This window comes from Zalophus californianus, chromosome 5, assembly GCF_009762305.2.
Source record: "Zalophus californianus isolate mZalCal1 chromosome 5, mZalCal1.pri.v2, whole genome shotgun sequence".
Lineage (NCBI taxonomy): Eukaryota > Metazoa > Chordata > Mammalia > Carnivora > Otariidae > Zalophus > Zalophus californianus.
The window spans coordinates 84,054,832-84,082,264 of record NC_045599.1 but is presented as its reverse complement, the minus strand read 5'-3'; the positions used below and the strand labels follow the sequence as shown (position 1 = coordinate 84,082,264).

Genomic DNA, 27,433 nt, shown 5'->3' with positions numbered 1-27,433 from the left:
TGTCATGGGAGTTTTATCTGTTTTACTGAGATATTAATTGTGACTCAAAAGTTGACTATATTTTTAAGTCTGACTAGGAGATTGCATTGCAACATCACATTACTTTCCATGCAGAATGGAAACTGCTTTAGAGATATACCTAATTGAAAGAAAATTAAGTTTAATGTAACAGTAGTATTATAAGCTACCAAATACTGCATAATGTTTATGACCATGGACTTTCTTTGTCTTGTTCAAACTGCTTAAATGAAAGGCTGTCCCATTCCTTAGTTGTTTTTGAATCTCTTTGGTTGCTTCAGTTTACTATTTATAACAATTCACATTTATTAGCTATCTTTATAGACATGTTCTCTCCACCCACTCTTTTGCCTTCTTTCTTTCCTGGGTTATATCTAATTACTTAGTGGTATGAGGTGAGATGGAGTCTGAGGCAGTTGATGGACCTGGGCCCCACTCCTGGCCCTACCTCTTATTAACTGTGGAACTTAAGTTGTTTAACCTCATTTGAAATGTAGCCTCCTCATTTATATAATACAAATAGCGTCTCTATCACAAGAATGGGATGAGGATTAATTGAGTAAATGTATATAAAAACACTTACCAAATATGTTTGTGAATGTATTTAAAAGCACTTACCAGATAGCACATGGTCATAAATATTGCTCCTTTAGTTATTATATTATTCATAGTCTCTTCAGCAGATACTATATTGCTTTATCTTTAATTTGCTTTTACCTTTATTCAAAATAGTTTTTACCCATTTTGCTTTGGTATATGAAGCTTAAAATAATAATTTCCAATATATTTTATTTACATGTAGCATGTACCTGCTAAATAGAACACATCTTGAATGCTTGTGGTGTTTAAAGAACATGCTTTCCAAAAATATGAATTAGTAAAAATGATTTTCACTCCTTGACTGGCTTGTCATCTAGTTTCCAAGAAAAGGTCAAAATATACATTTGGCTCTAAGGAATTTAACCAGATTTGCTAAACTTCCTGAGAAAAAAGTTCACGCTAAGCATGTAGTCTGCCTCTCTTCCTTTTCAGTTCACTTGGGCATAATATTAGATTGGTTCCCAACATGGCCATGCCCTTATATTCCTGCTGGGTTTGACTGCAGTCCCATACTTCATTCTCAAGAAATGTTGCCCAGAGGCACAAAGTTAGACCCACAAATTACCACAGGAGGCCACAGCTGCCTGAGGAAGATGAGGCCCAGAGAAAATGTGAAACATATAGAATTTATTAAAAGGTAAGACTTCACCCCCAAAATACGAAATTCCATTATGAAAATAATTCCAAATGGGCAAAGGCTTAAAAATTCCAAATGGGCAAAGGCTTAAAAATTCCAAATGGGCAAAGGCTTAGTGTAGGTGAGTTATAACCTCATCTATGTATCCAAAGAGAAAAGTTGTATAGATATATACATACAAAAACATATATACATACACACACATTGTGACTATATGTTCAGGTTTCCATGTCACTGGCCACATTTAACTACAATGTCTGCCATTGTCCATATTTGATGTTCTTTAAGGTCTCATTTTCATAGTATATACTAAGAACTAGGTATACACTATTCCACAAATAGTAAACCAATGTTAACATAGAAGTCTGGCGCAGTATTCTGTAGTTGTTTTTGAATCTCTTTGGTTACTTCAGTTTACTGTTTATAACAATTCACGTTTATTAGCTGTGTTTATAGACATGTTCTCTCCACCCCTTCTTTTGCCTTCTTTTATGGGTACTCTTGTTCAATAATCAAAAGTAGATCATGTGAGAAATCAAAGCAAAGGGAATTTATCAGAATAATGTTGGATAAAGTCTTCAGTTTGGATAAACTCCTTTTAAAAATATATTGTAAACAGTAAATCTTTAAGAAGACGCAGAAAGAGTAGTTTTATATTTATGGAAGGGGGATAGGCTTTGTGTTAATGGTTATTTAGCAAAAAGCTGGTTTTTACATACACAGTTACTACACTTTAATTGAAATATTTTTCATCTACTCTAAATTTTTAGACTAGAGAGCATTAACTTTTAAATAACTATTTTAAGCATTATTACCTTTTTATAATTAAATCTTATGAAGAGTCATGATATATTTAGCAAAAAAAACAAAAGCTGAGCTGCCCTGTTTGAGATGGAAGCAGGTACCAGGACTCTAACTTACTTGGAGTTCCCTTTTCTCTTCTCTCTTCTTCCCTGTGCTTCTCTCCTTCACCCTCCTCCTCCTTCACCCCTCCCCCCGAGAATTGGTGAAATATCTGGAGGTACTTCAGCAGGATTCAGCGTTCTTCAGCAATTTGCTGGAGTGTTGCTCCTAAAGTAAAAAGTCTAATAACAATTCATATGAATTGAACAATTCAAATGAATATATTCATTTATATAAGTTTATATAAGCATTGAAATTGTTGCTGTTGTTATTGTATTATACCTTTAATCCTTTAGTGACTTTATTTAGGGAAAATATATTTTAGTTTTTGCCATGATATTTGATAATTGGCATGAATTAACACTCCTTTAAGACCTAAGTGTATAGGCCCAATCTTGTTGTCCGTGGGTATCCCTCACCTGCCAAGAAATTGAGTTATCTAGTATTTATTATGTCCCTGCTTTGGGGTTCAAGCCCCAAATTAGCATATGTAAGTAAAGAAGGTTGTTTATCATCTTTTTTAAATTTATTTTATTATGTTATGTTAATCACCATACATTACATCATTAGTTTTTGTTGTAGTGTTCCATGATTCATTGTTTGCTTATAACACCCACTGCTCCATTCAATATAGCTTGATATGCCTGGAAACTAGAGAATGAACGTATCAGAAATCTTGCTTTCTGTGAAGGCTAGATTGAAGTGGGACAAGACTAGAGGCAGGGAAACCAGTTAGACTGGGTCATTGGTCAGCAAGAGATGATGAGGATCCAAATTAGAATAGAAGCTTTTGGGATGGAGAAATTGGGGGAGACTGAAGAGCTGTTTAAGAGCCAGAATCAGTAGTAAGTTACTGATTGGATATGAAGGCCAGGGAAGAGGAAGAGCAAGGGATGACACTCCTGACTCTGACCTGGGTGACTCATTGGTGCCATCACCTGATAGGGAATAGGAAGAGTAATAGGTTTGGAGTCAAGAATGGTGAGTTTATTTTTAGACACGTTGCATTTGAGTACCTCTGGAGAATTTAGGTGAAGCCCCAGATGCAAAAATGCAGTGTGTAGCTCTGGAGAGGTGTTTAGGCTTAGAGTCATTAATATTTATTTTATAGTTAAATATACTGATATCGAAGTCAAAATGTTACCCTTATAAATGTGTGATCATAAATGTATTAGAGAAATTTGCCCTTGTAGTCCTTGGTTCATAGGACCAAGGCTTCCCTCCTACGAGCACATGACATGATGCCCTGGTGCCTCGGGAGACTTCCTGGGGGAATGAATCGGGACAGAGAAAAATTGCTTCTGAATTTGCAATAGTAAACTCAAGTCACAGTGTGAAAGCAAATGTCCAATCATTTTGCACTTTGTGGTATGATGGTTTCTATTTTTCCTGGTTAATTTTGACATTATTATTTTCTTCTCAAGCAAACTATAAACCCCTTAGAGTTAAGGGACTATCTTCTACCTTTCCCCCTTAGTTCTGTCTTCACCTATCATCGGATGCTCCCACCACAGTTCCTTAATATAGGACTACAGACTTTGGGACCAGGTGGACCTGGGTGTGAACCCTAGCTTTGCTGTTAACTGGCTCCATGACCTTGGATAGGTCCATCTATCCACCTCTGTCTGCTCAGTTTTCTTTTATACTATAATATTACTAATTACTAACCTAATTACTAATTACCAACCTAATATTACTTATTAGGTTGAGTCATTTGCAATTGCAGCCTTATAGTGAGGATGAGATACTGTGTTTAAGCTACCTTAAAGGTGCTCAGTAAGTAATTTTTTCAATAATTATTCTGTGACTGACTACTACTACCACTGTAAATGTACCTCAATTAATTATATTCAGTGATAGTTTTTTAAATGTATAAATATCAAGGAAAGCTAAATTGCTTAAATTGGAAATCTAAAGTGTTGGGAATGTCTCACTATATGGTCTATGAAATATGAAATATTTTCCAGAAGTATGTTGCCTAAATCTTTTTGTTTAAGCTTAGATTATAAATCAAGTTACAGTTACAAAGACAAAATCAAAATGACTTAATGGTTTTCATTTTTATATATAGAGTTTGATGAAATACACAAGGAAAGTTCTTTGGTCTCATTAATTACTGAGATAAAACACAAATTTCTGTTCTCTTCACTTTTTATTTAGTCAATGCTATGAATGATGATTTTTATTATACAAACTACAGTAAAATTTCAATTGTCTGGAGATCAATTATCAACCAACTTCAACTAGAACACAAACCAAAAGCCTGCAAGTTATTTAAAAAAAAAAAAATGCTTTGTGCAATTAAAATAGATACCACAAAGTACATGCATAAAATCTCTTACTTTTGTTTTTAGATTTCCATAATAAGAACTTTTAAAAAATAAATAAAGGCAGATGAGAAGAAAGTACGAAAAGATATTTTTAGATGGTTTTCAAGAGTGCATCATCTTCAGACAGCTTTTTACATTGTGGAAGGAAAAAAATAGACTCTGAGCTACCCATGCTTTTTGCTTAGGTACTGAACGATAATCCTAACTTAGCTGTTTGGAATCTTACAGTGTTAACAATTTTGACTGCAATGCCTACCCTAAAGGGGGGATGCTGTGATAGGGTAATAATGCATGGCAACCACTCTTCTTGCCTGTCTCTCTGACATTCCTAATTGCATTAGTACTGCATCGATAGTAAATATTTCTTTAAAACCCATACTGTGATGTCATTTTGGAATCAGTAAGTTAAATTTAAAATAGATTATATTCAAAGAAACCTCTAGTCCTTCACGCCTATAGAACCCGTTCATTCCAGCTGTATATACAGTTGTGACAAGTGAGATTATCTGATTTCTCAAGCCATCCAGCAATCTTAGGAGACACTGAAAAATAGCCATGATGAGAAGGAAGAAAGAAATACATAGAAAGACTTAAAACCACCCCGCATAGTGTGAGACCAGTTAGAGCAGAGATTCCACATTAGTGTTTAATAGGCCATATTTGTGAGATGATCTACACAGTATTTCTTGTTTTCAGTTGTTAACACTTAAGTATCAGATTCACATTTTATAAAAAATTGATTTCAGGCCCCTCTTGAAGATTGAAGATCTAGCAGCCCTGAATTTACATTGGGAGTTCAGACTGACTGCAGTGTATGTGGTATTCAGTTTGCCAACCCTCCACTTTTAGGGAGGGTATTTCAATATTCACAGTCCCCACTCAGCCCCATTGTCTCCCCAACACTGAGGCTTAGTGTTGGTTGCCATTTATCATTGTATATTTTTTGACATTCTGGTTTAAATTACATCTGAGTCTCCATCAAAAAGAAGGAATGGGGAAGCAGGCTTAGTGGGCTGAGTGGCATAGAAAGAGAGCAAGTACCTTTTTTATGAGGGAGAAGAATTTCTGTGTGAAATATGCAAACAGTGTATCAAAATAATATAATAAAGCGACGTTGCTCATTTACTTTACCTGTATGGCCCATTAGGCAGTTGGGCTTACTCAAAAGCCATTCTATAGTTCTGAGCTTCCTATTACAGTAGAATAAAATGATAATCAAGGAAGTTTGCCTGGGTACAATAAATGCTATTTAAAAAGATAAAGAAATAGGTAAAACTTTCCAGAATTATTTGTCTCCAGAATAGTTAAAATAAGAATCTTTCAGTATGTAAATGTTGAACCATGTGAAATTGCCATATTTAATAACTTTTGATCCACAAAAATGGCAACTTCACATCAATTAATCTATTGTAAAATAGTGTCTGCTACTTGTTTATTTCACTCTCCCGCAATTCCAAATTAATGAGACAGTGCTTTATCTGGTTTAATAAAATTTGTAATATACTGAAGAATAGTTACAGATACTATATGAATCTTATAAAAACATACAATACCTTGCTTGATTACAGTCTGAAATATAGCTTATGTTCATGGATGTGATAATATACTCTGAGTGTAATGACTGAAAATATTTTGTGTAGATAAAACCTTCATTATGAGAGGATAGTAGCTTTATAAATCTTATCACACACCCCCCCCCCCGAGATGTAATGCTCTCTCTGGAGAAGCTTACACTATTTAACATTTAATAAATATGTTCTAGAAACTGACTACATTGCACTTTGTTGGTTCTCCTCTATGGGTGCAGCGTTCTGCTTGAATTCATTGGGTTCATCTTAAAAAGAGATCATTAGGGCGCCTGGGTGGCTCAGATGGTTAAGCGTCTGCCTTCGGCTCAGGTCATGATCCCAGGGTCCTGGGATCGAGTCCCGCATCAGGCTCCCTGCTCCTTGGGAGCCTGCTTCTCCCTCTGCCTCTCTCTCTCTCTCTCTCTCTGTCTCTCATGAATAAATAAATAAAATCTTTAAAAAAAAAAAAAAAAAAAAAAAAAAAAAAAAAAAAGAGATCATTAGCTGAAATTCAGTAGATTTTATAAGAACCTTCAATAAATGCAAAGGCCTTAAAACAGAAGCTTTAGGGGATGCAATTTTATTTGAAATCTTTCATATCTTGGCATATGAACAGTTCTTAAATTAATGTATTTAGTGCACACAAATAATTTTTAACCACATAGTGGTTACTACATTCTGCATGCATATCAAAAAAAAAAAAAAGAAATGTAATGATTAGTAAATAGAGAACTACATTATCTGATATTCTTTAGTTAGAGCAATTTATTTTTATTGAAAGCATAAAATTCCAGAGAACTGAAATGTTTAAATTCTGCTTTTTAACTTTCAAAGCTGTTATCACTGAGGATGACTTTCATTTCTTAAACTAATAATAGTTTGTTTATAACTGTATATATAAATATTTATGATATTGCTGATTTGAGGGAGATGTCAGTCATAGGCTATTTTCTTAAAGACATCTCTCTCTGAACCTGAAAAAAAGTTGGCTGAATTTCATGACTAATTACATACTTTGTGGATAGATGATGGAATGAAGTAAATGGAAGCACAATTCTATTTCATTAAGATTTGTTACAGTTAACCAAGTTGACACACATCAAGCCCTATTGATACACTTATTTCAGCAAAAATAGCCTCTTTACTGAGAATATCCTTTTGCATAAAATACCAGGTGTTTACTTGTTTGTTTTCAAATATCTTAAAATAAAAATATTTCATGTATTAAGGGGTTGATGAAATCAGAAAAAGTGTTTCAAATATATTATGAAGGAAACATCCAAGTTACAGAAACTATTCCTTGAGAATATATGGAGAATTTTCAAGCATCTGGGATTTAATTTCAAATGTTATTTTTACTCAGTGGTAAATACAGTATTCCACTTGATAAAATAAAGTACATCCCAATAGATTTTTTTAAACAGTCTATGACCCACATGGATTAGTCTAAATTTAGAGAAGAGTAATACAAAATACAGAGCAGAATAATAGTTCAGGAGCCAGGAATAACTAAAACAATATTATTATTTAATTATTAAGTTTACTTACATTTTCCAGGATATACTACTAGTCACCCTTGATGTTGTCTTGCTTTTATTCTGCCTTTAATAGACTGGGTCTGTAACACATTCACATGTAAAGAGACTGACCTTTCCTTTAATGATACATTTCACTCAAACTCAAAGGAAGCAATTTTTAATGAACACCTAAAACTGGGAACACTTAGGAAAGAACATACTACATTTCCCATGCTCCTTCTCACCAATTAAAATTGTCAACAGTCCACATGCATTAATCTTTTCTCTGTCATAAAATCTTGCAAAAATGATGTTAAAGGGATTTTTTTTAAGACAAAGAAAATAGGAAAGGAGATAAGAAAGGATGAGTGATGCCAACACATTTTTGGAAATCAGACAGAAGTGAAATCAGAAGGAGTGCTGACTGTCTTAAAAGCAGAGGAACTCATAGACTACATGGTTTGAGAGAGGGATTCTGTAACAGGTGAGCTAATTGGCCTACAGAACCCTGGCAAAGCTTAGCCCTCAGAGGCATCAGATACTCTAAAATCCCCAAGTGATATGGTCAAAGATCCTTAGGTGACCAGCCTTTTGAGAAAAGCATCCAACATAAAAGAAGATATTAAAACAAACAAACTGAAAAATCAAGCTAAGAGGAAACAGAAGCAATGCAGATAGCAGAAGAAAACATTAAAAACCATAAGTACTATTCTCAGAAATAAGAAAAGCAATTCCATCCTTGAAAAAGAAAAGGCTGCTATGAAAGAAAGAAGGACATGAGTTTCCAGATTGAATGGGCCCACCAAATGCCCAGAACCATGTAGGAAAATAGATCTACATGAAGGCAAATAAAGATGATTTATCTTGAAATTTTAGATCATGAAGGATGAAAAGGAAATTTTAAAAGTTTCCTAACAAAGAAAATAAGATCCTTGCTACGGATAAAGGAGTGACTCCAAATCTCTTAAAAGCAACATGGATAGTAATCATTTTGCAATATATAAGTGTATCAAATCTACACATTGTATACATCAAACTTATGCAATGTTCTCTATCAATTAAATCTCAATAAAGCTGGGGGAAAAGTAATATGGGAAGCTAGAAAACAATGAAGCAATGCCTTCAAAACTAAGGAGAAATAGTTTTCAATCTAGAATTCTATACAATGCCCTACTATTAATTAATTGTGAAAGTAAAATAAAGATGTTTTAGACATATAAGGGCTCAAATTTTGTCTCCCATTAACCCTTTAGAAGTTGTGTTTCATCACAAAAATGAATAAAACCATGGTAAGGAGAAGACATGGGACCCATAGGAGAGCTGAAAGGGGAAACCTTAGAATGACTGTGTCCTTATCCCTAATAGCCTGCAACTCAGCCACAAGCAGGAGTTAAGAGAACTTCAGAAAAGAGGGCATGGAGACAGGATGGTGTGGTTGGGTAATGGAACTAATCAGTTGATTTATTTTTTGAGCTTTTGGAAAAATATGGATGGGATTTGAACTATCTGTAGGAACATTTAAAAAATAATAGACAAAAAGCAAACAAATAAAGTGTAAGGCAAATATAAACTCCAGATAAAAATTGAGAAATGAAGCTTGGTCATAGTACACCACTTGGCTCAGTAGTGAACAGTATTTACATAGTCATAATAACACAAATATCTTCTATTTAATGTATTCTCCCTAATCACACTGAAAGCAAGGACAAGGACTTTGTTTTACTCATCTTTTTACCCCTGTTGTTATTTTGCATGTGGCAATCATCCAATAAATATTAGTCAAATTAGCCTACAGTTCAAGAATTCTCTATATAATTTGCTATTTGTCAACATTATTGACTCTAACTTCATAATTCTTAAAAAAATCTTGGGTGGGGCACCTGGGTGACTCAGTTGGTTGAAAGGCCAACTCTTAATTTTGGTTCAGGTCGTGATTTCAGGGTCCTGGGATCGAGTCCCACTTTGGGCTCCATGCTTGGCACGGAGTCTTCTTGAGGATTCTCTCTCTCCCTCAGCCTCTCCCCCTGTTCACTCTCTCTCTCTCTCTCAAATAAGTAAATCTTAAAAAAAAATCAGGGGATACTTCTGATTAACATGAAATAGGTATCCCCATTCAGAAAGGCACAGCCAGCAATTCTTTCATTTGAGCCATGAATCTCCATGCCTGTGTAGAGTCCCAGTTTTACATTCCAAAATGTCAGAGAAGAGGTCACCAAAGGAGAAACCATGTTAATGAGCCATCTCCGTCATCTGCCGCCTTGCTTCAGAATTGAGGATACTGCCAGAAGTGAAGTGGGTGAAAGAGGGAGAGAAGCAGAAGGTGCCAAAATTCAACACAAAAATGGCTCAAACGGTTTTGTTATCAGTAACACATAACATCTTGAACATAGAAATCTGAGAGAACAGGTGTGTCAGGATAAAGGAAATAACAGACTTGTAATGAGGATACTGGACACAACAATTCTCAGTTACTTCCAGCTTATTACTCACATCCCCATATTCCTGACAGATAGCCATCCTCCATTAATTAAAGTAGGAGAATTTGAGAGGAACAAACATAGGACCATTTATAGCGTCTGTTCCTAGCATTTTATTTGAAGGCATCGTTTGCAAGGGGTGGGGCTGGGGGAAGTAAGGCCAACAGAACAAGAATGAAACACATGGATCTTATATCTAAAGAGTTCTAAATCTACAACAATCAAAAGCATCTGCCATGTTCCAGGAAAATAAATTGCTGCAGAATAACAAAGACTTGTCCTGATAAAGGTATTGATCGTAAGAGATAAAGGAAGAATCATATAGCTTCCAGGTATTAAAGCAAGACATGTATGAAGGGGAAGAAATCAGGTTGGACTTAGTTTCTCCACAGCAAAACTGAAGCACCTGTCTATAAAGCTCAGAAGGTTAAAAAAAAAAAAAAGTATGACCCAAAATTTAATACTTAGCCAACGTTGTTCCTTAAACATAAGCATAACAGTCTTTCCCTAACATTCAAAATTTAGGGAATATATGATGAAATTTTCTAAAAAAAAGTGAACTACTTAAAGATGGTATCTAGCCACCCAAAAGATTAATTGAAAAAAGACCTCAGGAATGAAAAAAGACAAATCATGAAGGAAACCCATTGTATTTAGTCCATTTAATATAGAACCAGTTCAAAACAAACATGACAATTACGGTTACAAAAGCAGATGGGAACATTGAAACCTGACAATGTAAAAATAATAATATAGCTGATGAATATGAAAGGAAGAAGGAAGAGGGAGAAATGCTTGCCAGTTTTCTTTTTTTTTTTTTTTTATTTTTCTAGAAGGGGGTCAGTTGATTCTGAGGGAAAGTATAGAATTTTTTAAATGACTCCAAATTCTTAAAGGTTTTAATGATTTTTTCTTTTTAAGATTTTGTTTATTTATTTTATAGAGAGAGAGTGAGAGAGCACGAGCTGGGGGAGAGACAGAGGGAGAAGCGGACTCCCCACTGAGTGTGGAGCACAATGCAGGGCTCCTTCCCTGGACCCTGTGATCATGACCTGAGCCAAAGTCAGACACTTAACCAAATGAGCCACCCAGGCACCCCCATAAATTTTTTTCTTAATTTATGTAGACTCTTTGAAAAATTACCTTATATGGTAAAGAAATACTTAACTGAAGTTTTGTGATTCTTTTTCAATTCAATTTCTTTATTTTGGTTAAATTCAAGTAAAAACAAGTTAAATACTTTTTAAAAACATGCATAATTATATACAAGATTTCCGATACTGTTTTTCTCTTTCTCTTGTGCTGTCTGTATGTGGAAGGTGCTGGAAGAGTGCTTACCAAATATTCGTGATGGTATTTCTCGATGATGGGATTTGGGATAATTTTGAAGTTTTATTGTACTTTCCTTTATTGATTTAATTTTTACAGTAAGCTGTGCCATTTTTATGCAATCAATAGAGTTATTATTTGAAAAATTTAAAAAGATATCATGGAACTGAATAAAATTATTTTAATTTGACTGCTAAAGAATGAGTACAGATATGTCAGGAACATCTACCAACAAAACAAATGTTTATTTACCGAGCCATATTTATATTTTCTGCTAGTGTGACTCTTTCAGCTGGGCATCACTGAGAATACATTTGGACTTTTTGTTATTGTGGAAAATAACTGAGTTATCATGTGCATAGTTTGTATTAGTTAAGATTCTTTGGTTGCAAGTTACAGAAACCAACCGAGGCTACTTTAAGTGAAAACAAAATCCAAACGAAACCAAAGAAATTACTGGAAGAAGATGAGGTAACTCTCAGAATCAAAATAAAAACTGGGCTGTGAGAAAGACAAGAACATGGGATCTCTAGGTGGCTGAGACTAATGAGAGTCTCTTTTGGGAACCTCCCCCAGATGGTTGTCTCCAGCTGCTTTTCTTCTAAAGTCATTCTGGGCAGAATTCAGATATTAGGGAGTGAATATGCTTAGATGGGTTTGGGTCCCATGCCCACCTGCATCTTGGAGAAGGGAGGAAACCTTTGATTACAGCCTCTGTACTGCACCTTCAGAAAGGAAAATTAAGGGTTTGTTACCAGAAAGTGGGAATGGAAGCCAGGCAGGTGAAAACCACCTATGCCCCCTATCTTTGCCTCCCTCTAAACTGGCAGTAAGGTAAGCTTCTCTCCCACTCAGTATGCCCCTAGAGGAATTAGCTGATTTAGTTTCTTTATCAGATCTGTTCCTTCATTCCTTTCAAAGTAATTACAGGCTGCTTCCTCCCTGTCTCATGACACTGATTATTAGCTAAAGCTAATTCATCAGCTAGATATAGGTGAAACACCTTTAGCTATCTTTCAGGAAAAGCTTAGTAAATTATTTGTCATTCTCCAACCCAAGAAATATTCTCCCTGTAAGTAAAAGTTTATTAGATACCGTGAGAGGTCTTTGGGTTCAGCCATTTTCTGTCCCAGCTATAATTAGAAAGCTAGACAAATTATATCAACTCCTAGGGAAAAAAATCCACACACATACTCTTTTTAATAAATCCAATTTACTCTATTTGCTTGGTATTAACAACTGTTAATGTTACGTCCAAATTCCCTTCCTTCCTCGTTGAAAAGAACTATATCGCTACAGCCAGTACATACAAATGGATAGTTAATTACTCGGCACAGAGGGTTATGTGATTCATCACTGCAATGTGGAAGTGAATGTTGCCAATTGTCAGCTTTTTCCAAACTACATAGTGTTATATGGTTTATGTCCCAATCAATGGTGGCAGAGCTCCAGAAAGAAATACTACCTAGATGTCAGGGACTCATTAAACTGATCAGTCTGTAGTCCTTCATCAGTGATTTCCAAACCTGGCTGTGTATCAAAATCACTTGGTGACATGAAAAAAAGAAAGAAAGAAAAAGATACAGCCTCCTGGTATCCACCTCCAAAGCCACTGAATCAGAATATTCTCGGTTGGGTCAGGGATAAATTCAGGATTTTTCAGGGCCTGAGGTTTAAACAATTTGAGGTCTCTCTTTAAGAAAAGAATAGAAGAGCATCTTGTTTTTTACAAATTTTACAAAAATACATTACCCTGTGATTACATTTCTGTGACCCAGGTCCTCATGAAGGTCCCTGTAAATGATGGACCCTGAAGCTTAACATTCGGTAGCTTCAAGGTACTGTGAATTGGGGCCTAAGAATAATGTATGTACATATGTAGGTCTGTGTCTGCGTCTCCCTGAATGTGTGAGCATGTGCACTAGTGTGCATGGTTCAAGTTTGCAGGTGAGTAGGTCCAGAACTGGGATTCTCTCTTCCCCTCGAAAACAAAAAGAATATGGAAAGTTTAATGTTCTCTGAATTTTAATCTAGTTCTCCACTAAGCTTTAAAAACTCAAATTGAAATGTTTTGAATTTCATGATTTTATTTCCTTTTACCTTCTTATGTCAGAAAGGTCCATAAGCAAAAATTGCTGCCAGTATCTAAGCTAATCCATGCTTGGGACAACAGCCTCTGAGTTATCATTGTTCTGGTTATAGTTAGGGAGGAATAAGTGAGCTTACCTTTTTGTGTTTAGTTTTAGTTTGCAAATAGCTTTATGCTTTTTTCACAGGATTTCACATGATTTTAGGTATTGAATTTTGGCACCAGTGAATGTGTTTGTCTCGAGGAGCCAGGTTAGAGAGAAACCCCACTGTCAGAAATGTTAAGTTCTTCCCTTCACTCTGGTAAAATTCAGAAATAGATCCAGTACACCTTTTTAAAAACTGGTTTTTATTTCCTTTGTAAAGCAAAGCATGCCTAGTGTTGAAAATTTTTAAATGCAGAAATATATAGGGGAAAATGTTTATTACCTATCATCTCCCCCAAAGATACCTGCGGACATCATAGTGATTGATATACTGCAGCTATTCAGTAAATACTTTTCGAATAAAAGAATAAGTGTAAACTCTAGAGAATGCAAACAAGACTTCTTTCTGAGTTTTTTCCCTAATTGTGATATGTAAGATGCACATATTTAAATGAACGTATATTGAATACTAACAAGTGAAGGCGCTGTGCTAAACAATGATGATCTAAAGATGAGTAAAGGTGGTCTTTGCCCCTCTGGGAGTTTATATCCCGGAGAAGAACCCAATATATTCCTACTATTGCAAGGACACTGAGACACACGATGACACAAAGAGCAGCTATCTAAAATCCCATGCAGGAGATTTCTTTCAAATCTAAGTGTCAAAAAAAGATTTCCTTTAACATCCTTGACTCTTCTCTTTCTCTTACTGCACATACAATCCATCAGCAGTATTATTGGTCCTCTCTAAAATAGTCATAATTCAACTCCTCCTCCCTGTTTTTATTACATAGCCCTGGGCCAAGCCATTGTCACTTCTTGTGTGGATAATTGCAGTGGCCTCCTTCTTGGTCTCCTTGCTTCTGCTCTTGCCTCCTTACAGTCTGTCTTTAACCCAGAAGCCAGAGAAGTCTTTTGAAAGTTTAAGTTAGGTCATATCACTCCTCTGCCCCCATTTCTCCAGTGGATTCTAATTTAATTTAGAGGAAACCCAGTGTCATTAAAATGATCTATGAGATGATTTTGACCACCCCCTTTTCCATTACCTCTCCCCAATATCATCTCCACCACTCACCATCTTGCTCTTTTGCTCATTCTAAAACAAGCCAGCAACCTTCCTGTCTCATGGCCTTGACATTAAGTTTTCTCTGCACACAATGCTTTTCCCTCAGATATCTGTATGGCTTGTTCCCCCACCTCTTCAGATCTTTGTTCAAATGTCATTTTCTCCATGCAGCCTTCCCTGCTCACCCTAATTAAAATTGTAGCACTCCCACCCTGGTCCTTGCTTAATTTTTCTGCATAGCCTCATCACCACCTGACAAATTATGTATTCTCATTATTTATTTGTATTCAGAATAACAAGCCCCACAAGGGCAGGAATTTGATCTCTTTATTCCCAGCTCCTGAAACACTCCCTGGTGCATACATAGTAGGTACTCAATTAGTATTTGTTTAAAGAAGGAAGAGATCAGACATTCACTCTGCTGACATCCCCATGTGTTCTTCCCTCTTCCTTTGGTTTCCTTCCCTTCAGTATCAAGACACTTTTACAATGTGTGTTGAGCAGTCTGATAACACATTTGTTGTCACCAGCCTTGGTATCTCTCAAGTGGTAGTTGCTACAGTCACATTCTGCTCTGCCCTGCGCTGGGTCACATAAATATTTGTATCTGATGCCCACTTGAAACTGATGCTGTGTCTTTAGGGTGGTCTGGAAAATTCAGCTCAGAAAGATGGACAAGGCAGATATATGACAGAAACACTAATGTACTTTTCCATATCCATGAACCAATATATTTAAGCTGAGAATTCACTTCTCATAAAGTGGGGAAATCTAATATAATGTCAGGATTTTGAAAAAGATGCGTAATTCTTTGATAAGTAATATATGTATGTATGCAGGCTACAACAAAAAAGAATCATTAAACCAGGGACTTTAAGGTTCTCAACTAATGTTAAGAGTAGTAATGCTTTTTTTCTTCTTCATCTTGGATTCTAAAATTGAATAAAGAGATTATCGGGGGGACCTAACATTCCACTCAGAGCACTGGTTACTACCAAACACAGCACCACTGAAAACCAGGGCAGTGGATCAGATTCCTGTTAAATGAAGTTTAGTTCTAAATATGCCTTTTGTTTATTACATTTTCAGAAGTCACGTACTCAAAAATAGTTTCTACCTACCCAATCAGATTTGTGACTTTCTGCTATTAAAATAAAAATAATGTGAAAAGCATAAAAGGTTAAAAAAAATATTTATCCTTGCTTCTGATGAATTTAAAGACCTTTAAAAAAATTCTTCACTTGAACTCTTACTTTTCCACCAACTTGTTTATCTCATAGGAAGGAAAGCAGGTGCAGCCTATAAATAATGTTGCTTTTCCATCTCAGGATGTACAGGGCAGAAGAGTCTTCTCCCCGAAAGGTCAAGGGCCACAGCCAGCTTGTTCCCTTTGTCAGATAAGACTTGCATGTTGCTACTCCGAACTCAGTAGAGTTCTGTAAAGTGAATGCCCCTACGTGCAGTGTCTTAAAAATTCTGCCATAATTCAAAGTTTTCACTCTAATGTTATCCACCATTGTTGGGCAATTTTTGTATTATATTTATTTTTCACTTGATTTTCAGAGATTTAGAGTTCCTAAATAAAGCATACTCCACAGTCTTTGAAATTCCACAAATAAATGAACATTTGGAAAGCTTTCTAACTGTAATTTTTTTTGAATTTACTTTCTTATTTTAAGAAACTTTAAGTTAATTTTTCATGTCTCCAGAGGGTAGACTAAGTTTATTTTACTGGTACTTTCCCTCAAATTATGTGGAAAATTATCTGTTGTCTAGAAAGCTATTGTTTGCTATGTAGTTTAATAATAGAAAACTTACGTGCCTTTCCTTATCAATTTTATTTAATAGATATTTACTGAGTACTTGTAAGGATAAGGGCACATAATTTTATGCTAGGATTTTAAAACAGTGTATGACAACATGACAAGATGCATAATATCAGTGGTCCTTAGGGAAATGAAAATTAAAACCCACAATAAGCTAGCACTTCACACCCACCAGAATGGCTATAATCGGAAAGACAGATATTACCAAGTATTGGCAAGGATGTAAAGACCCTGCAATCTTCATACATTACTGGTGGGAATGTAAATGGTAGAGCCACTTTGGAAAACATTTCAGCAATTTCTTATGAAATTAACATACACTTAACCATACAACCCAGAAATTCCACCTCGCTTCCCGGAGCAAGGAGGATGAAAGGAAAATATACATCCACACATGTATGTTCATGTTTATAGTAGCATTACACATCATAGTCAGTAGAATGGAATATTATAGAGCACTGAGAATGAACGGACTACCAGTATACATAACAATGTAGATGGATCTCATGAACATATAATGGACAGCTGAAAAACCAGAAACAAGAGTGCTGGGTGTTTAACTCTATTTATATGAAGTTCAAATGCAAGAATACTCATCTGTGTGTTTGGAAGTCAGGATAGTGGTTATCCTTATTGTCAGGATAGTAGTGACTGAAGTTGGGGATGAGTGAGCTTCAGCGGTGGTGGTCAGGCCCTGTCTCTCAATCTGGACACTGTTACACAGCTGGGTTAACTTTGTCAGAATCCATCAAATTGTACCCTTAGGATTTGTGCAAATTTCTGCATGCATGCTATACTTCCAAAAAGTTCATTGAAACTGTAAAAAATGAGTGACACTTGATTTTCAGAGATTTAGAGGTCCTAGAAAAGAATTCTCCACATTTGTTGCTTCAAAGACTTTACAATCTAGCAGGAAGACAGGTGTGTTGATAAATAATTCTAATATGAAACAAACTCTGGTAAGTGCTGCATTTGAAATATAAATAAGTGCAATGAAGTAAAGAAAATATTTACTAAAAAGGACAACCTGGAAAAATAGAATATGGTCACTGTCAGGTTACTACCTAATAATATGAGGAATGTAATAGTAATGTATAAAAATGGAAGGAAAAGATACAAATTAGAAGTAAGTAAATTAGAAGTATCGGTTTCTATACAAGAAGTCACTACTGTTTGAGAGATAAAGTTGTATTAAAATATCAGAACACATAGCTATGCATATGCTTAACAACAAGTTCTTTTTGTTTTTAGTCGACTGACTTTGCCCAAGTTGTAGGTTGTTGTGTTCCAGCAGTTCTCAGCCCTGGCTGCACATGAGGATCACAGGAGCTTTTATCGCTTCTCCTGAATCAGAATCTCCAGGGGTGGGACTTAGGCATCTGTATTTTTCTAGGCCCCTGTGATTCTCCGCAAGCGCCAGGGCTAGGAACCACTGCTGTAGTCCCTGCAGGGCGGAGGGAGCCTTCCCCGGGACCATCACACCACAACAAATGTCTCCGAAAGTGTCATTTCTTTGTTTTTGGAGCTTCTGTGGCTTCTACAAAGAAGAGCACTTTTCATATTTATCTCTTTGTACCCATGCCAAGAAATTTCCTTGCAAATGGCTTTTATCCAAGTATTACATGAAAGATGTTAATCCTACTGTTAAATTTTAACCCTAGCTCTTTCAAGCACTAGGGCATTTCTTCTGATTGTATTGCAGGTACATAGATCCATAGCAGAAGATAGAACTGGAAAGGACAAAATGGCATATGCAGGTCACTTGTTAATGCACTCATATGACTAATCTTCCTCCTATGAGGAAAGAAAATGTATTTTTAGTGGTAACATTTATATCAGATTGTTCACTATGAAAGTAATACCTGCTTTCACTTAGAAAATGTTAGTTCTCTCCTTAGTTCATTCACTCGTTATCTGTTATTAGCTTATCTATGTGTTTTAAATCTTTGCTTCGAAATACTTTTTTTTTAAAGAGTCTATTTTTAAGTAATCTCTACACCCAGCGTGGGGCTTGAACTCACAACTCAGAGTTCAAGAGTCGCATGCCCCACCAACTGAGCCAACCAGGCACCCTGAAATACTTTTAGAATTACAGAAGAGTTGCAAAAATAGTAGACAGTTCACATATACTGTTCCCCTAGCTACCTCTAATGTTGTCAACTCATATAACCATAGTATAATTATCAAACCAGGAAATTAGCCTTGAAACTGTGAGGTAGCTAAGTTCCAAATCTTATTTGAATTTCCCCCCCCCCTTTTTTTTTGTCTATTCCAGGATCCAGTCCAGGATCTCACAGTGTATGTAGTTGGGGTGTCTCCTCAATCTCCTCCTATCTCTGACACTTCCCCATTCTTCTCTTACATTCCATTACCCCTACCCTTTAGATTTGTAGACTGTTTTTCAGTTTGGGTTTGTGTGGCGTTTCCTTATGCGCAGATGCAGATTATTTATTTTGGCAAGAATACTGCAGAGACGCTCAGGTGGTACATGATGTCTATATGTGTTATTACCGGTGATGTGAACCTTGGTCTTTTGGTTAAGGTGGTGGCTTCTGGGTCTCTTCTGATTTGAGCATCCATTGGTGGATTTGGCCTGCAACAGTTATTACTGTGGTCTTTGCCTGATGATGTTTTGTATTTCCCCCATTCCTTCTACACTTATTAATTGGAATTGTTCTGTAAGGAAGAGTTGTCCTTCCTTGACTGTATACCCATCTATCTGTCTATCTCTACAGTATAGACTTGTGGATGCTTATTCAGTTTTCTCAAGTATAGTCCAGTACTCTCATTATTTATTTTGATGCTCAAATTGTTCCAGCTGTGGCCATTGGCAGCTTCTTCTGATTGGATCCTGTGTCCTTTTGACATGCCTCCATTCTTTTTTAAGCACTTCTTTTTTCTGTTATCACAGGATGTTTCATACTCATCTTGTATTTTCTCTGCCCCAGTCTAGGAATCAACCATTTCTATAAGAAGCCCTAATTCTTTTTATTGGAGAATAATATTTATAAACAAAGTTCTAGGTGCTGGTAGATCACTGCTATTGGAGCATCATTGCTCCTAGTCTCTCTCAGCTGAAAAAGATAGGAAATATATGTATGTATACTAATCCATGCATGCACATACCTCATATTTATTAGTTATTTCTAGATCTGTGTATCTGTTATATATATATATATATATATATATATATATATATATATATATATATATATGACACATATATATAGACCATGGGTTCATTCTAATATCTCTGATCCCAATTCAATACCACTGGGATCTTTATAAGCCTTTCCCCTTTTCTTGTTTATAACTTCTTTCTCTAACAGTAAAAAGACCAGCTCTCAATATTTACAATCCTAGATTACACATAAAGCAGTTACTGAATTACTAACTCATACCCCTGTGAGAAAGAGATTTAGTAACTAGAGTACAGTATTTACTGACAGTTCTTTTTGGGTTTCACCTTACAACATCCTGCCGAAATAATGTTTTCCAAAGTGACTTAATTGTTAATTCCCATCCCCTTCTGTGTGGTTATCTTATTTGTCTGGGTCATGCTCTTCATTTGTAATACAATTAGCTTCATTTGTTACTGTTTGTATTCTATTTCCCTTTCCTCCAGATCCTTGCTGGTTTTAATTTTTTTTATTTTGGGAGGTATGTAAAATGTTTCTATGATGCACAGTCAAAGCTAAATCTAAAGAGATACTCCCAGAAGTGTTCATCCCTCCTGAAACCCTCACCCCCTACATTCCATGCCCCCTTCTTCCCTCCCCTTTCCCACCAACCCCGTATAGTTAAACAGTCTCCATATTTTCTGGTTTATCTTTCCCATATTCCTTTTTCACAAAAGAGCAGATTCATATGTGTGTGTGCTTTTTAATTATATTCTCTTTTTACATGGCGATAGCACACCATATAAATCCTTGCACTTTACCTTTTTCACTGAATGATTTAGAAGTTCCTAGTGATCTTCCCCCCTTCATTTTTTTACAGCTGCCTAGTATTCAGTTGTGAGAGTATAGCATCATTTAACCATTCTCCTATGTATGGGTACTTAGGCCGTTTCCATTATTTTGCAATTATAATTAATGCTGCAATGAATAAACATATATGTATGTAATTTTGTATTATTAAAATATATTTTGGGGGTAGATTCCTAGAAATGGAACTTATTAGTCAAAATTAAGTACGTATGTGCTCATGGCTTTCAGATGCTCTGTATGCCTATGGACATGGCTCCTGGTGGGTTAATGTATATCCTTGACCATTATATGAGTTACTGAATTACAGTTGTTAACTTGTGTAACTTTTTAGAATTTAACTTTTTTGTTGTACTTAGCACATTAAAAAGTATATTAAATTTGCATTGAGTTTAGGAATTAGTCTTGCATAATTTATCCGTCTTCAAGGTTCAGTAAATATCATTGTAATGTGTCAACAGGTCCTAATAAAGGTAGTAATTACACATTACACTTACAGCCCTATCGTCCTAGGTGCAGTCTATGAGTTCATGCTCACCAATGGAGAGTGGGCAGTTCAGGAACTGGCATTGACATAATGACTAAGTGCTTATATAATGCTCTCATTGGCCCAGAGCATTTTATTTTTCAAAACTCTTTTAAGTCTTTTCATTTTATATCAACTGTACCACTGTAGAATGCTTTGGGGAAATATCACGTAGATCATGACATTTATGTAGGACAAGGTCCCTTCTATGTATTACATCATTTGAACCTCTGACCAACCCTGTGAAGTAAGCAGGACATAGAGTCAACTTCCCCATTGTCCAGGCGAGGAAGCGGAGATTCAGAAAAGTTAAATGTCCCGAGATCAGACATTGACTAAGTAGTGAGGCTGGAAATGAATTTGAGACTAGACCACAATACAGGTTTCACGGCTAGCTTGGGAACAACAATGAAAAAATATCCAAAGGTAGGCTGTAGTCACAAAGAGTTAAGCTGCTCTATAGATTGTGTAAGTTAAAGATTCTATTGGACCGGTGTTTTATGGTCACAGGGTAAGTCCTTGGCTTATAGGTATATAAGCTGTCATGTTTAAGTCCTGAATGGTGGTGAAAGGAAATACATTCCGAACACATGCAGGCTCCTCTACCACCCTGTGTGCTGCTGTGATGGAATGAGCACTGGCTTGGGAGCCAAACTGTTGTGGTTTGCACCGCGGTTTTGCCACTTATGAGGGGTGGGGCCTTGGAGAAGCGTTTAACCTCCGTTTTCTTACCTTCAGATGAGTATTGTTATTGCTGGGCTATTGGAGGGATTAAAAGTAACTTCATCAGGGGCACTTGGGTGGCTCAGTCGTTGGGCGTCTGCCTTCGGCTCAGGTCATGATCCCAGGGTCCTGGGATCGAGCCCTGCATTGGGCTCCCTGCTCCGCGGGAAGCCTGCTTCTCCCTCTCCCACTACCCCCTGCTTGTGTTCCCTCTCTCTCCGTGTCTCTCTCCATCAAATAAATAAATAAAATCTTTTTAAAAAAAAAAGTAACTTCATCAGAAAGACTCTCCCTCGTGCCCCCCACTGAAATGTTATTCTTAAAGTGACCAGTCCATTTTCTTTGGAGCATTTGTCACAATTTAGAATTATATATATTTTTGCGTTTGTTTCACATCTGTCTCTCCTACTAGAATCTAAGTTTCAGAACATCAAGGGCTCTGCTTGTTTTTGCTACTCTTTGTATCTCTTATGCTTACCCCAGTGCCATTAATCATTGAATAAATATTTCTGAAGTGAATCCTGCCACATCCTTGTACTTGTTTTTAGGTCAGCCCCACAGAAGGGCCTGCAGCTACCCTATCCTTTCCCATCTCTCTGCCCTTCCGTATGTCATTTTCTTAGCCCCACATACTTGCCCTCTTTCATTTTTCTGGAGAATCCTTACTCATCCCTTACAACCTAGTACAGCTCTTCCATGAAGGCTCCCATGATTTCTGTTCCCCCTTGAAGATTTAGAGGCTCCAGTGCCCCCCGGGCGTGCTTCTCTAATAGACCTAAACCACACTATAGCCATTGGTGTGTTCAGCTAACGTTTTTAAGAACCAAATCCTCCCCAGGCATAGGCTAGATGCTGGGCATACAACAGGAATAGGAGCTGTCATTCTAACGGAGAGATGGGCCACAGCAACGTAAACAAATTAATAATTACATTCCCAATAGAGGTAAATGATAGGATGATCCGTTTTGAGAAGCTGACCTTTGACTTGAGATATGAAAAGTGAGGAGTTAGGAATGGGAAGAGGTGAGGGATGAGCATTGTATTGTCACTGTTTACTCGGGTGATCCTCATTTCTACCCCACCCTGCCACCCTCCACCCCCAATCAGCTGGCCTCTGTGCTCTGTGCATCTTTCTATCCCCACCAGCTAGTACACCTGGTCCAGCACCTGCCACATCGCAGGTCCACACGCCAGTGATGCAGCATGTTAGAATTGCCCAGTGCCTGGCCCCAGGCTTTGGACTCAGTACATCTGATATGTGGCCAGGGCTGAGAGCCAATTCTCAGCTTATTATCCACTCTCCCACTTAGTATCTTGTGACTGGGAAAGTTATTCAGTCTTTCTGTGACTGATCCTTAAAATGGAAATAATAATGAAATTCCATAAGGTTTCTGAGAGGATTAAATGAGACAATATGCCTAAAATTCTTAGCCCAGTGCCTAACACATGGATGGTCAATAGATATTGGACAAAATGCTCTAGAGTGAGTACTCATAAGGAGTTTGCCGAATAACTGAAGGAGCTAAGGAATAATAAAGTTTAATTCTTACTTTAGTATATAGAATTGTGTCAAAACAAAAACTGAATACCCTGATTTATCCTCAGTTGTCTTATTTACTGCCTATTTTAATTTGGACAAGAAAGGGAAAAAAAAGGGGAATACTAAACACCAGAGTTTTTAGCAGTTAGAATCAATAGCTATTGACTCTTCATTTGCTTATAAAGCAGCCTCTGAAAAATCCTCAGATCATTTGTTTTTACCCTTTTCTGGCTAGTACAGGGCTTTCATGTTCTAGCCCCAAACCTAAATAAAAGTACACAATCCTTTGTCGTCTTTTGAAATCACAGTTTGAGCACTCTGTATTCAAAGAAATTTCTTTTATGTATCTTCTACTTCGTTTATCGTAGTGAAAATTATGCCAATACCAGAGATGACAGTTTCCTTAGGGAAGGACACCAGTGGGATTAACCTGGGGTATTGCTTCCACACGCAAAGTATCACTCGGGCCATTCAGCAAACTTTTGGCAGATCCCCCTCCATCCTGCCCCCACTTCTTTGGAAACGAAATGTCGAAGTAGCGTGCAAAAATGAGAGCATGAACAAATTCGTGGCATGAGGAACTTCTAGGAGAAGAAAAAAATTTGTCCTTTGTAGCATTTTCACTGGAAACCACTGGGATCATGGTTGTTTTTGTAAACCTTAAATGTCTGACTACTTAGAAGTGCTTTGATATTTGAATGCATGGGCATGAATTTTCTATTTAAGAAAAAATTACTGAGGTAATTAGGAAAGATTTTGCCAAGTTCTTTTCTGTGAGCTCTAGGAGTTAACATTTATTTACATGAGTAATTCACTCTGCTCTTATCAATCTAGTCAATTGCAAAATATCATCCGCCTTTAATGTCACAGAAATCAACGCATCCTATCTTAGAATGAGGAAATAATTAGCAAACAATTTCTTTCCTTTCTAATATGTGTGGCATTGTTTTCAGGGTTTTCATTTACAAACCAATGCACCATAAACTTGTTCTGGCTGGAGGTATTGAAGTCTGTTTTCCTGCTCCACAAACGTAGAGGTGTGCACGTCTCTCAAATCAGAAGTCTGTAGCGAAGAGCCACCTTCACCGATTGGTCACTCTGACAGGGTGAGGGGTAATGGAGCAGAGATTAAGTTGTGCACATCGTAGATTATGGGATAAGCATCTGCACTTTAGTTTAGCGGTACAACGTTCAACGGTCAAGACGACTAAAGATACCGATAGTCTGCAGATGACAGGCTTCATTTTATATGTTAATAGAAGGAAAACTTCTAATAATGGTGAGGAAATTCACCATAACAAATGCATTCCCTTTACTGCACTCCAACATGGCACCAATTAAGTTCAACTGTATGTATAATGCACTCTTAATTCCTAACAGTGCCAAGAAGGACTTAATGGGAAAAATATTATATAGTCTTACATTTTACAGATCATGAACAGATGGAAAAAATTATGCCAATCGGTAAAGAAACTCACTGCACTGTAACACACCTCAAAATGGTGCTTACATGGATTTTTCTTTTTAAAAATTATTCAAGTTATCTTGGGTAAAGTTTAGTTTCTACTTGGGGTTTTCTGTAACCTTATATATGTAATTCATTTTAATTTATTTCTTCTGCAGATATGAATGTTTGAAAGTACAGGTAACCTTGTAATGAGTAAAACTGATAAGAGGTTGTGTGCTAATGAAAGGGGAATTATGGAATGATTATTCACTTTGTGAAAGGACTTGTCATAGAGCAAGCTTTCCGAAAACATTTCAAATTGAATTTCATTTACAAAACACTCGTTTACACACAACCTTTCAGGAACAAATTTAGTGAGGAAATGAGGGGAATAGTCATAATAAGGTAGAGGCCCTTACGCTGCTAACATTTACGCTTGCTTTCTCTCTCTCTGTCCCTCTTTGCAGCGCTGATAGCCATCGGCCGGTATAGCATGACGATAGAGACTGTGGATGTCGGCTGGTGTAAAGAAATTACAGATCAAGGAGCCACCCTCATTGCACAGAGCAGCAAATCCCTGAGATACTTGGGGCTGATGAGATGCGATAAAGTAAGAGTTACCTCTCAAACTTGTTTTCTATATATCAGTGTAGGTAATAGATTTCTGTCATACTCTGTCTCCCTATATGTACAAGTGTGTACATGAACATACATGTACTGTGACAGCTACGCATCGCATTGCCAGATGCCTGGTTTTCTAAATGAATCTGGGATTATTTTTGCATTTCTCTGTTTTTTAAAAATGAATTTTGTGCTTATGCAGAAAGGAAAAGCAGTCATACACACAATCAAATTAGATTTTGGCCTCCTCTCCCTAAGTCCATGAACCAAAATGAAAAATGTTTGCATGGCACACAGCAATGTGCAGGGTCTAACAGTAAAATTCTTTTCTGCGTTCCAAGTTTCCTTCAACAGTAAGGTGGAAAGAACAGTGCCAAATTGGTTTTTCGCAATTTGAAGTGTGTGATTTCAGTGTTCAACATCTATGTATTCTAGCCATCTGGGGGCAAGAAAGGGCCAGCGAGGGGATATTGTGTGGGAATTTGCACCTTTCCACACTTAAGATGCCACTTTTAGCACATGATGAGAAATGGTCCCAGAGGTCCCACTGAAGGTGTATGGAGCTGGCCAGGAGACGTGGGTGTGAGTTTGGGAAATTGTGCCACATTTAATATGGGGCCCTTTGAAGACTGAGAAGGAAAAATGATAAAAATCTGTACTGATCACCAGCCACGACAGAGGTGCTTTCCCCCTTGTTACTTCCATGTCTCCCCTATAAGTCTAACAAGTGGTTATCTGCACTGTGAAGGGGAGAAAACAGAGGCTCAGAAAGACCAGGCACTGGCCAGAGGCCACTTATCCAAGATCTGAACCCAGGTCTTTGGAGTCTGGGTCCAGTGCTTGTGGCACACACTGGGTGCAGTCTCCGGGCAAAGGGACTACTTTCTTGGGAAAGATCAACCTCAGATACTTGCTCAGAACTTGCTAGCCTCTTAAAATAATTTATACACGTGTGCTGCTTTTGCAAATGGTGCTTAGGGACAAATCTAGCAAAAGAGAGTGAAACTAAATATATATGTCTCTCCAAAGGCATGCATTTTCTAAACGTAGCATATTTGGGGGCAAATAGGAGAATGGCCCAAATCCTTTGTGTGCTATGTCATTTTTGTTAATTGACCTAGTTCCTGTCCCCAAATGCTTTAAAATCCCAACTTATACTAGGCCTTTGCCAGCTAGTTATGTTTAGAGAGAATTTACTGTATATTCTCAGCCCAGCCTCAAAAACTGACTGTTACTAAGCAACAGCACTGAGACCCAGGGGTTGCAAGTCTCCCTCAAATTTCACTACTAACTAACCTGATGCTGCTACTAACCCTGTCATTTTAAAATGACTTCTTTTGGGGCCTCCTGGCTGGCTCAGTCAGTGGAGCATGTGACTCTTGATCTTGGGGTCAGGAGTTCAAGCCCCATGTTGGGTGTAGAGATTACTTAAAAATAAAATCTTTTAAAAAAGAAGATTTCTTTTTATTTTTTTTTTAAGATTTTATTTATTTATTCATGAGAGAGAGAGAGAGGCAGAGGGAGAAGCAGGCTCCCAAGGAGCAGGGAGCCCGATGCGGGACTCGATCCCGGGACCCTGGGATCATGACCTGAGCCGAAGGCAGACGCTTAACTATCTGAGCCACTCAGGCGCCCCAGAAGATTTCTTTTTAAAACAAGTTAAAGAGTCTGCAGTAGACAGAGTATTCTAGAAACGTGAAGCAATGACAACAGCTTTGCTCAGTGTCTGCCAGAAGAAACTGCTACCTGAGTACTCCTAACCAAGGATACCAAAATGTATGCATTCAAAATGTATCTGTGTATCCACAAGCATTCTTGGAAATTACCATATTTCTAGTCCACATTCTTTAGATTTGTTGAGGTCAGCTCCACCTTCAGAGATGAATTGTAGAAGTTTATGTTCCAGTTAGTACAGGAGATTATTCCAGACATACTTGCTGACCAGCATTTTGCTAATTTTAAGTTAAGGAATGGATCCTTTTCTACCCAAATGCAAATTACTCCAAAATGAGATGGGGAGGCTGTTCTGATTAGCAGTATCCCTGAGAGAGTGTTAGTCCTTTGCTCAGGCGGCCTCTGAATCCT

At 37.0% G+C, this 27,433-nt stretch overlaps 1 protein-coding gene across 2 annotated transcripts in view; it reads left to right on the top strand.

Annotated features, from left to right (window-relative positions):
* FBXL17 (F-box and leucine rich repeat protein 17) overlaps positions 1-27,433 on the top strand; it is a 504,150-nt gene that overhangs the window by 456,439 nt on the left and 20,278 nt on the right. For both annotated transcript variants that reach the window (XM_027606064.2, XM_027606063.2), the window contains one exon: positions 25,195-25,337. In XM_027606064.2, coding sequence (XP_027461865.1) covers positions 25,195-25,337 — 143 coding nt within the window. The remainder of the gene's footprint in view (positions 1-25,194; positions 25,338-27,433) is intronic.